Raw genomic sequence first — 12,297 nt, forward strand, 5'->3', positions numbered from 1 at the left:
GTGTATTTGTAAATAATCCTTGAACACCCCCCCCCCCCCCCCCCCCCCCCCCCACACACACACACACACACACGAGCAGTCAGAACGACATGGATATTATACCCCTGACTGTTTTGGCAGGGACATTTTCGTGTTTAGGGAAAAACACAGCTAAGAGTATAATTAGCATCGCATTGATCCTCTAACTTGATGTGGGGTGTCTGGCTCATGCCGTCATATCAAAGAACATGGGGTTTTGTGTTGATGAAACAGTGTGTGTGTGTGTGTGTGTGTGTGTGATTTTGGGGGAGGGCTCGGGTCTTCTGTGTCTTCTGTGGTGGCGTAGATCTGAATGGGTCACGCGGCAGGTGGATGACACGCGAGCGCGCGCAGACGCACCCACGAACGCGCACACACACACAAACACACACATCCAATGAGAAGTGTCTCTTTGGGTCACCACCCCATATCTGTGGCTAGGTGACAGTACGACTGTAACGGGAGTAAATTTACTCATTAATCACCATCAACATACACAGAGCCATTGAGGGAGTTCTAACATTAGGACAGCCCATTCACAGAGTCTACCCGAGCATGAAATTCTCCACAGTCATTTAAAGGTTAGCTGAAGACACGAGTAAGTGAGTGTGAATAGGACTAAATAGATGACCCATATTAGGTTCTCCAAGATGTAAAGAGAAGAGGAGTTTCGTTAGATACTGAAAGAATGAGATTTGCTGTGTTTTCCGACACAAACCCTGGTTTAGTTTTAACCAAGACTGCTCAGCCAGCTGCCCTTTCTTTCTTTCTTTCAGTCTATTGATGCAATGTTATTTCCACTGGGAGCTTTTCTGTCACACAAAAAGAAGTCACTGTCACTATGGTACTTCACTCCTATGTTGCTCTTCAGGGGTCACCAACTGCAACACATTCCAGTATCAGTATAGTGAAAGTAGGTAGTTAGAACTATATTTAGGTCCCTTGGCTCTGAATAAAGTTTACTTATTTATAAAACAAGGAAGAACTGCCCTGATTGTAGGAATGTTAGTGGTCTATGCAACACTGGTAAACTTCTGAGCTGGAAGGCCAAACTCACTTACGCCTTCATTTCGGGGGGGTTATTGGGAAAGTTAGTCAACACCTTTCTCCCCCTCTTCTGCTTTTATATGCGGAGTGGAAGCAGGCGATTGTGGGCTTCAGAATCGTTAACATTTGCCTGACGCGTCGCCCAGCATCTCCTGGAAACTGCCTCACATTTTCTGGGGAGCGGAGGGTGTTGTTGTAGCAACTAGTGGCTTTAAGAGTGAATGAAGCAGATGTGCTCATCATCTATCACCAGACAGCTCCGGCACCTCCCTGCCTAAGCAAGTCATCACCACCGTGACAGCGAGACCAACCAGCCTCATCAATTACACCGGCACCCTACCATTAGCGCAAACCCCCCCCACCCCACTGTACGCTCAACCACTTCCTTCCCCCAGTTTGCAGGGCCAAGATGGACCCTCAATTAAGCCCGAATGACTTTCCCCCCTCATTCCAAGAACATCTCGCTTTCTTTTCAGCATTTTACTTTACAGATTTTAACCACAGGGTGAACAGTTTCAGTGATTGATGTCATCCTACCCCTGATCCCCACAATGATATCTGTTTCTTCAGCTTCATAGTCTGTTCAATGTGCCGGCATGCAATACAATCAACTTGGTCAGTCAAAGCCCATAGCTCATGAATGTGTAGTTAACATGTAATTAACATGTAATAACATTGTTTTAGTGAGCAGTGTAGATTCAGGTTGCAAATCAATAACCAAATTGAGCCGCCCGTTTTGTAATGCAAGTCAGGGTTTAGTATTCAAATAAAACCCTCGGAGTCGTGGCTTTGTAGTAGTATCCCGTTCCTGTATTCCAACCATAGCTTTCATGAAATGCAGTAAACAAAGCAGTTTGAACACAGCCATATATTCACAGGGACAAAGGCACCATTCCAGTCACATACAGTATACAACAATGGAAGTGAAGTGACAGCATTGGCGAACACAAGGTCGCAAAATATTTCCACATGCATTATACTGAGGGATGAGGGGGAAATTGAATTATACCGGAGGAAATTGTATAAATAAGACATTCATATAAAAATAGGCTTTAACAAAATATACTCTCTTTACGAATATTTACCAAAAAGAGTGTCTGTTTCAAAATGTCTTGTTAAATTTAGTCAGCTTGAGTTGAACAATGCCATTCAACACAAACAGTAATGTTGAAGCCCTTATTCCATGTTGAGGGATTCTCCAGACTAGCAGCATACAGAAGAAAGACTAAGGACATGTCCAAAATGGCACCCTATACCTGATATAGTGCACGAATTCTGGCCAAGCCACTATGAAGCGGACAGGCTGCACTTTCAGATTAGCGCAAACTAATGAAGTCAATGTCAGTAGCCTATTACCAGGCAAACCTGGAACGATATCAAGAACACAGTATGGAAAATCTAGGCTAACTAAATTTCAGTGTATAGTTGCATTAACAAATGAAACAAAAACAATAACAAAAACTCTCGATGAGGAAGCCCCTCCTCCCAATCCTCTACACAATTAGAATTGCTCCATAATGGACAAAATCAGTAGTTACTTTATAAAATAAATTAATATTATTTATTTGTATCTAAATACAGTGTTAAATATTCCCAATGACTGTTTAATTTAATTTGTGCATAGCGTGTCCTATTGAGCTACGGGGGGACTACAGTAATAGCACATTCCAGCATTATATCCAGCGTTGAATCATGGTGAGCGTCCATCCGCTCAACAGTAAATAGTGCACATCCATCCGTAGCTTGTTAACAGTCTCGGCAGAGACACCTGGTCCGCACGCACAGCTAGGCAGGCAGCTCAGTGTGTTCAAGTTCATGTCCTAAGGCTGTCTCATCCTGGCTTTCAGGACGCATGCGGGTCCCTGTTATGGCGACGTGTCGCCCCTGTTGCCAGAGCTCCCTCAGCCCAGCGCAGGCGTCCCGGTTTAAAGTTCCACTGAGAGGGGAGCGGGATCATTCGCCGGCATTCCTCGAGCATCTCCTCAACATATATTGCATGCAGAGAAAACGCCGGCGACGCATTGGTTCATACGAAGTTCCGCGCGCACACACACACACACACACACACACACTTCGGACGGTCCCATGAATCCAGTCATTTGCAGGTGTAGACCTCGGTCCTCTCGCTGCAGGTGTTGCACTTGACGTAGCAACACCACAGGAACTTGCAGTTGCACTGCCACACGCGGGAGTACTGGTGGGTGTTGTAGCCCCGCCCGCAGCACATCAGGTCACAGCCGCTGATCTGCTGCATGACGGTCTTGTTGCACACGCGGCCCTGTGTCCCCATGCTGCCCGTCACCGGGTCCGCCTCGCAGTAGTTGGGGGACTTCTCGATGTACACCAGGTCCGTATCCATTGGTTTCCGGTAGGAGTAGGGCTTCTTGATCTTGAGGAATTTGGGCCGCTTGTTGCGGCTGGCTTTGACAGGTTCCACGTGAACGGCGTGGGCATATTTTTCTTTGAGAATGTAGCCGAGCTCGCGGAACTTGGGGAGTGTAGTCCAGCAGGTTTTGGTGGTGCAGGAGCCTGAAACGCCGTGACACTTGCATTCCAGGCGCATGTTCCTCTCCAGGATCTAAACACACAGAAAACCGGGAGAGATGTTAGCTTGCAGGCCTCGCGAACAATCCGCTGAAGTGTCTGTTACTATTCATGAGCATCTGCGAACATACCACACTGTTATGTATATGAGTCACTTAGAATACACAGAAATGCCCCGAGGGGTTACAAAAGTTTATTGTTGCAGCCACCTTGACAATTATCCTCCGAAATCAAAACATGTTCTAGGCCGTGAATGAGCTTGAGGTTTCAGTCCGGTTTAAAACCACAGCATAGAGCAGTGACAGATCTGACACTTGAGTATGTAAAGGTCAAGGGTGCGGGTTGCGTTATTTGCACTGAGGAGCATTAGATCAGCGACAAGCAACTTGTGATCGTCGAATACAACAGGTCTTTAGAAAACAGTAGCTTTGTACAGACTGTACACAGAAGCCATAACGCTGTATCAGGTTACGGTCTCCTTGTGTGTACTCAGTCACCGCACAACCCGCTAACGTCAGGAGTGACTGCACAAGCCGCTGAATGATCTGGATTACTGTTAAAGCCTGCTCCGATGACTAAAACAAGTGTTGGCCGTCTTGTACCAGGAAGGGCACAGCCTGCTCAATGTACAGGGAATTTGTTTGCCATTTTAACTGTCTCCATTCTACGATCGGTCTAGAGTTCCCGGAAAAAAATGAATAACCTGAGCATTTGCCGTTTAAGACATCAGCTTTGTTGTACACAGCTGCATTTGCATTCTAGGATCGGTGAAACGCATTGTATTTTAGTGCCGATTCTTGAACACTTGGAATAAACGCTTGGAAGAGTGAAGAAAGAAGGGTCTTTGCAATTTGCCCTCTGTGCTGTAGCAGACAAGACTTGGCTCCCCAGCTCCTAATCCATCAGCAGCTCTGTGACCAACACTTGTGACAGGCTTTGTCTGCTCATATTGGACCTGGGGGCTGTGAACCGCGCTCCTTGCTCAGTGTCACTGCTTTGATTAGCATAAATAAACGATCAAAACAGAGAGGCCATTTATTACTGAGGAAAGGGGGGGGGGGCGGGGGGGCAACTGATAGACTGAGTCCACGAGTGTAGGCCCGTTTTGCTGTGCGTGAGAGAGGCAATTTAGCTGTCTAGATAAGCGGTGCTGAATTCAGACCCCACACAGAAAGCAACAGTGAGCTTTTGAGCACAATGCGCGAGCGGAGGCTTTTCATTGTGTCTGGGTACGTGTTGGTGGTTTGAATCAGGCATACATGACATGGAGAGAGAGGAGAGAGGGGCAAGGCTTGACTCCAGAGGGAGAGGTGCTTCTTTCCTCTTCACTAACCCCAGTATACTGCCGTGGAGCCTCGCCCAAGTTGTTTGGCACAATCATTCCGCCCATTCTTTGACTTCCAGACTTTCTGGAGTCTCAAAGCGGATCTACTTTTTGCCGCAGCCATGGATGCACAGGAGCCTTGATCTGGGAATGTGAACGGTCCGTGGTCCCTCTTGCTTGTTTCTAGGGCTTTTCCACAGTGTTAGTCCTAAACAAAACCGTGTACAACGGCAGGTGCATCACAGTCTCCGCTGAGCAGTTACGCACTCCCAAAAGACAGTGATCCAGTAGATCAGAATCTCCGATGTTGGGAGTGGTTATGGGCAATACTGAGGAACCCACAGCGACCCGTGGTACAGCACCATCACACACTGTAAGTGCTTTGCTCTACGCTGTCAGACAAACAAAGGTTAACGTGAAGTAACTGTATCCTCGCCTAACAAGGCAGATCATAGGGGACCAGGCTAATGCCTTTTTGTACAGCGTCAATCTGTGTTCAGTCCAGAGATCTGGGTCGTAATCAAACCCTGTCACTTAACCCCCCCACCACCCCCCGCCCCCAGCACCCACCACCCCACCCCCACCCGAATAGGTTCCCTTTATACCACTGACTCTTCAATCTTGGCCCTAGTGCCCAGATCCCCTGGCAAGACCCAGCCTCTCCCAAGCATGGGGAAGACTACTAAATCACTACAGCCATGGTTACTGAGGCCTATAGGCCTGGAAAGTGTCTCTAATTAACACCTCCGTCTCTGGTTCTTTTGAAGTCTTCTCTGTACTTGTTTGAGTAAACTACGGCAAATATCCACTGTGTCTTTAGGGATCTATCGCCTGATTGCAGTAGACATGTAAAAGATTAGGTATTGTTCTAAATCATCTATTTGTTTCCTTAACCCCCACCACAAGTATAGTGAACGATTTTGCTGTAATTCAACTTTACAGGGAAATGGTCCTACATCTTCCACACAAGTTAATAGAATATCCTGGGATTAACTTGAGGTTTTCTGTTCTGACATCCAGCATTTTTGTTTAAGACATTCAGAGAGATAGCAGAAGAGGAGTCGTGATGTCACGTACCTTGCGTCCAGCCTCGTTGTTGTGTAGGTTCATGAGGGACCTTGCGTTCTGCTTCACCTCTCTGGCATCCACAAAGACCTTGGAGAAGCCTAATCCGTAGCTGATGTCTGCTGAACAGCCGCCCCACTTCCAGCCCTGACCTTTACTGTAGAAGCCCTGCTTCTCCGTGTCGCAGCTACAGTCGCTCAAGTTCCCCTGCGTACAGGCCGCGGTGATGGCGTGGGCAACGCCGGCCGCGATGATGGCATAAGTGAACGCAGCCTCTTTACTGCCTAGGAGAGAACATAGACTTGGTATTTCACTGAACCATGCTTAATCACTTTACTGTGTAAACTGGTTTGATGGGGGGCGATGTGAGATATCTGGATGATAAACGTTTAGTGCTTCTCAACTTGATAAATGGCTCGGGGATGGGGAAGGGATTTCTGTGACGCTGTCTCTCACGTGGTTTATATGAAACACTGCGTTGAAAAAAGCTGTTTGAGATTAGCCATTGAGTGTATGCACACATTAAAATCTTTGTCAGACCAACAACTGCAGGCTGCAGTCATCAGTCAGTAAACTGGCATGCCTTTGAACCAAAATGGCTGAGACATTCCTGGTCAATCAAGCGGTATGAATGAGAGTGCTGTGAAAAAGGAAGAGCTATTGATCAGAACAGAGCCTGGTACGCTCTGTGTATTCTTGCAGGGAGGATCTTGATTCAAAGGTTATCTGTCCCAGGTCTGACTAACAAATCATTTACAGTATGTACACTGGGGTGTTGGATTTATCAGGAAATTATTAAAGCTGGGATCCTTAATTTCAAAAATAACAAAATGTGTTTGGTAAAAATGTCAGGTACCGATCTGGAGAAGTGTAACTACTTTCAAAACCACGAACAAAGCAATAAAATCAAGGTCTAATCACACACAGAAATTGAATTTCTGGTTTAAACCACATTATGAGTAAAACAAGCTTCATCTTGGGGTTTTCATGTGCTGTGACAGTTGGACTAACCTCATGGGGACTTTATGAAATACATATTCATCAATAATCAACGGGTCATTGTCCAGCCCTGGGATAATGACTTCTACCTATAACCAGCTTGAGGGTTCAAGTGCGTACGCGTGCCAGTTTCCAGTGTGTTCCCTTTTTATCTCCCAACGCAAACACATGGTTTGTACTTATTAATCTTACTATGAAGCAAACGTGAATTCTGTGTAAACACACTGGGAAATACCTGCATATGCAGTTCTGTATATACAGTGAAAACAAGCTACTCATGGCAATATCCATCATATCTATGTAAACAAATTCCAGTCTAGATTTCTTCAAAACAAACACGATACCTTCCCCTGCACTTCCTGATGAACCCAGATTCACTAGGTGCTGCTGCCCAGCTTTTTGATAAACATCTTGGATCGGTGCCCTTGTCATTGAAAAAAAGAACCTCATATCGAGGCATTCATTATGTGGACGTTTTTATAGATTCGGTGGGCACAAAGCCAAAAAAGAAGGTGTGCCGACGCAAAGTGAGTCAGTTCTAGCTGCTCCACTGTTAATTTTTCCCCAGGAGTTCTTAGCTCATTGGTTAAAAACAAAGGATTGTGGGAATTCTTCAGTACTTTGTCATGAGACCTGAGTGGAAAGACCTCAACGGAGCCAATGCTTGGGAGGGGCACCTGGAGGGGCCGTTCTCTAGGTCCCAGAAGGACAGGGCAGCTCTGACTGACTTTAGGTGTGGGTAAGGATGTGGTTATGCAAACCTGCCGCAAGCCACGGGATCTACTCAAGATGAGTTAATCGTTAGTGGCCCCCAACCCAATTAAAGTTGCCCACCATTGTTTGGTGCTGCTTGAATTACTAAGAGCCATACGAAAAAGTGACACAAATACTCTTGCATTTCACATCGTTTCAAAAATGTAATCTTTACTTTAGTATTTAAACATGTATTCACTTGTGCATTTTGGTTAATCTGCAATGCAAAAACTACTAAAGAAATGCATACTGAAATACTGGAAGCACCTTGCAACCCTGCAGAAAAAAAGAAACTCCAGACAGAATGCCTTTGCTATGCCACAAGAGCGAGCGTGCAAGCTCCACCCCACTCACGCTAGACATCCACAATGGCATTCATTTCTAACCACTAATCTGATCAGTGAAACCAATCTATTTAGCATGGTTGTCCATGCCAGACTCTTCAATGTCTTAAACCACTCATTCATGAAGAAAAAAGATTGTGAAAGACCATGGTTTTCACTAAAACAGCAGGAGAGGATTACGGCTTTCACACCAGCAGCTGTACCGCCAAAGAGATCGCAAAGAGCTTTTCACAGGTCCAACCAAAAATATAACAAATCACCACAGAACACACCAGTTGTGGATTTAGAGTGAAATTAAAATGGAAGGGAAATGAGTGACAAGGAACTGATAAGTAGCTATTCTCTATTCTGGCTAATTGTTAGCGATGGTTAAAACATCTGTTTACTATTCTGTTAGCTACATGTATTGCATGTGACTGTAGTGAAGAGCCCACATCCAGGTTGGGTTATGAATAGGCTAAACATCTAGAATAAGTCCTTAGTATATTCAGGGAAACCATAAGCCATTGCCTGAGTTCAAGTGGTACAGAGAGAAAATCGTACAATATGCAAAAGAGAAGCCCCCCCCCCCCCCCCCAACGAAAAGTCCTTCACACAACTTGAGGGTAAGTTTGATAGATCTGACGTGGAAACCTTAAGCACAACATTCTTCTTGGACAAGTTTAGCCTCCAGTCTATCTTCCACAAACCGGCGTTTGCATTTCTCTGTTTCCCTAAAGACATCCAAAGACATCCATCAATGCCGTGAAACCTATTGACTAACCAGGTTACGGTGCTTCATTTGATCCTATCTTTCATTACTTCCCTGTATGTTCATTTCAGTATTTCAAGCCTTTATTTGCCCGTTTTTCCCATCTACTGTAACTTATACCCGTGGTAAGAGTCCTGTTTTTACGTTGAGAACCACAGCACCACAGTGATAGAGGAGGATAAAGGCAGGGGAATAATGCGCCTCAGGAGACGCCGGCCGGCTGAAAAGACAGGCTGTCAATGTTCACAAGAGCTTTGTTACTGTGCTGGCTGCTGATACCTTTTGGACTAGTTCAGTGCTCTCCCACCCTGCCTCACTCTTTGACACTCTCACTCTCTCTCTTGATGAGGCAGTGTTAGACTTTAGAGACAGGACTTACACAACACAGCTACAACCAGTACACCAATATTGAGGATTTATTTATGGGGAAACGTTAAAAGTTACAAGTTACTTCTACTTTCATGCTTACCCCACCAGAAAAGTTTCAAATCCTTCATTCAACTTGTTGTAGCTGCCACAGAATGTGGTTCTAAAGTGGACATGAAATATCATTTATATAAAGAGTATCAATACCTATCAAGGCCTATATAGACTAAATACAATAGCATGGCATTGTGGACATTACAAGGGTAAATACTGCATAACAAATGAATGTTTTTTTATATATATAAATGTGTCAAATCTCGCTTGCCAAGCACTCAAAAAGAAGTTGATCATTTGGCTGCGTGCGCTCTTGCAATCCCAGGAGCGCTCTTGACGGAACTACAGGTATACATTAGGTGATACTTTTTTGAATTTATTGTACTTCAGAATGTTGTAATGAAACTATAACTTACTTTCAATTATTTTACAAAGACTGTACTATCTCCAAGCGGATAGAAAATCCGAAATGCCCGTTTTGTGTGAATTTATCCCCGGATCTCTAAAACGACCCATTTGGCGACATGCGACACTGAACGATCTCGACGCACAGTGCTTAATGGTATACATACACTTGGTACAGTTTACGTAATTACATGATATCACATGACTTTCTAACCAAACTTTAATTGATTTGCAACATACCCACTTTCAACTCTTTTCCGAAGACCGTCCTCTCTCCAAGCGCAGAGCAGTTCCAGCGCCCATTTTTGAACTGAAACTGACACTCGTTTATTCCCATTTGGGCTCCCTCTCCGATGACTATAATGGCATCGGGGCGACTCTGGCAGATTATCCGCTGTCGGGGAGCCAAACCGGGAATCTTGTTACAGATTATACTCGCACCTAGCGCGACCACCGATGAAAAGCCACTGTAGGGAGACAAGAGTTGTACATTGTATTAGCGTTTATTTAAGCCATCTATTGTAATGTGGGAGAATTTAGAAAATCTATCCATTCCAAATACTGACTGACAGACATGTCCATTATAAACTATGTTTTGTTCTATTAATCTGGCTATTTAAATTGGTGCTCATGGAAATGTTAACACCCGTGCGTAACGCGAAATGGACAGGTTTTTACGTTAATGCAACTTTGAAGCACAAATTTATTGTTTCCCTTTCAAGATGTTATTTCAAAAGTACATTGTAGAAATGTGTGGGATATTTAAATGGTGAGGACATACTTTCACCTAAACTCATCAAACCTGGAGTGATCTTCCAGTGTTAAAAAAATTGTAGAACAAAAATCAAGCAGTGTTTCATTTTTAAGCTTACTCGGAATTGGTTAATTTGATTTGTAAGAGATAAGAATCCACTTCTTGAGGGGATTTATTATTCTTAAAAAACACATATTCCATAAACTCCATATACCTTCTTAAAAAATACAAAAACTGAATGATAAAAATAAATTAATTACATTGTTCAAGGATCACTGTCAAATTAACTGTAATACCTTAGATGGATGCATCACATAAAGAAACACTTTAATTGATCCTATAGAAATATATGTCTGTTCTTCTGTTCCAATAAACTTGGCATCTGAAACTTTGATACACACAACAGTTTTTCTCTTTTGATATATAAGAACATATGGCAGTCAAGCTTACCCGATTTTCAAATAGACAATCCCAAGGCAAAGCAAAACCCGAAAGATCCAGCGTCTAGTTTTCCGACTCATGGTGCTTCTTCGCTCTGTTTCATGCAATGTTTGAGATTAAACGATGAACGGGTATTCTCCCAGTCACTGTCCAAGTATCCAAACTTACTCCAAGTCGGTAATAGCGAATATCCCCAATAGATACACGCTACTCTCAATTATTGTATAGGAGCTGTCATGGTATTCGCAAACTCCCTTTACGTGGCCCCTTTGCTGCGCCGTTTTGTCATTGCGAGGGTGTCACAGGTAATACTGAGGATGAGCCAAGGCTGTAGCGCGATTATCTCCTTCTCAAAGTTCCTTTGCTACCCGCAGGTTCTATATATCTGGCTCATCTATCTGGGCGTGTTCAGAGAAGACATGTGGCCCTACTGCGGAATCCTGCCTGGGCTGAATCTCTCAACCATTCCAGTTGTCAACTCACCAGCACATTAAATTGGTAGGCCTACAGCATTACACCTTAAGGATAAATGTCTGCAAATAATTATATTCAGTTTTTGTATTTTTTATAATGGTGTTTGTTTAATTGAATTATTCACTATTTTCTTTTTTATTCTGTTCATATTTTTTTTCATCAGTACTACTTTGTATAAGTTTAAACACAGCCCCCAGGTCCAGAAAGCTACCTGGTGGGATCTATATCTAAAAAAGCAGAGCAAATCCCAAATGAAAGGGAATCCATTCATCTTCTTTGCAGTTAATAATTTGTCCACATTACTTACTTTCCCCACTAACCCATTTAAGCCCATAGCCTCCGTGTATAGTTTTAATTTTTCTATTGAAAATATTGTTCTAGATGCTATTCATATTATCTATCTCTGTGCACAAGAAAGCAACCAAACAAAACTTTCAATGGAAAATAATTGTATTTAGTCCTATAACATGATGCTGTCAACCTCATGACCCTACTTTCAATAGGTTTGGCCAAGACGAACCCTTCCATTAAAAGGCAATTTTTGTTCAAATAATAAGAATGTATTGATTACTTACACATAGATCTACTTAACCGAACATAATAAGGTTTTCTATGTACAGTATTGTCAGAAGTCAGAAGAATGGGAAGTAAAGGAAAGGAAAGTAAAGGAAAATGCCTCCCATCAGCCTAACTAAGCTCCTAACATTCTATGATATTCCTTTGCCCAATGGCTACAATTCAGTCACAAGAAATCTCCCTTGGTCAGACAATGATTAAGTCAAGAACAAAATCATTGATGAGGCAGTACAGAAGAATATATTAGATACAATTATGACTTCAATCCATTTTGTGGGTAAGATCAATTTCACATATGACACTTTCTTCAAGGTGTGACCTGTGTTGGAGGAACTGAATTGTTTCAACAAGAACATAACTTCAGCAACATCTGGCAGTGGAT

At 43.5% G+C, this 12,297-nt stretch overlaps 1 protein-coding gene across 1 annotated transcript; it reads right to left on the reverse strand.

The window, feature by feature from the left end:
• Nucleotides 1-1,853: 1,853 nt before the first annotated feature.
• Nucleotides 1,854-11,313, reverse strand: LOC105024967 (protein Wnt-7a). Its single transcript, XM_010895304.4, has 4 exons — nt 10,875-11,313; nt 9,911-10,137; nt 6,011-6,282; nt 1,854-3,643 (listed from the first exon to the last, which is right to left on the reverse strand). Exons 1-4 carry the CDS (start codon nt 10,943-10,945, stop codon nt 3,161-3,163), a joined length of 1,053 nt encoding a protein of 350 aa, XP_010893606.1. The 5' UTR covers nt 10,946-11,313; the 3' UTR covers nt 1,854-3,160.
• Between the last annotated feature and the right edge of the window lie 984 nt (nt 11,314-12,297).

The sequence above is a fragment of the Esox lucius genome, chromosome 12 (assembly GCF_011004845.1).
Source record: "Esox lucius isolate fEsoLuc1 chromosome 12, fEsoLuc1.pri, whole genome shotgun sequence".
Classification (NCBI taxonomy): domain Eukaryota; kingdom Metazoa; phylum Chordata; class Actinopteri; order Esociformes; family Esocidae; genus Esox; species Esox lucius.

What these genes read in the sequence shown, in the direction of transcription:
- LOC105024967 (XM_010895304.4), bottom strand. Translation starts at nt 10,945, where the DNA reads ATGAGTCGGAAAACTAGACGCTGGATCTTTCGGGTTTTGCTTTGCCTT. An exon ending in ATTGTCTATTTGAAAATCGG is followed by an intron (nt 10,138 to 10,874) that starts GTAAGCTTGACT and finishes GTCTCCCTACAG; the next exon opens with TGGCTTTTCATCGGTGGTCG. An exon ending in ACAACGAGGCTGGACGCAAG is followed by an intron (nt 3,644 to 6,010) that starts GTACGTGACATC and finishes CTGTGTGTTTAG; the next exon opens with ATCCTGGAGAGGAACATGCG.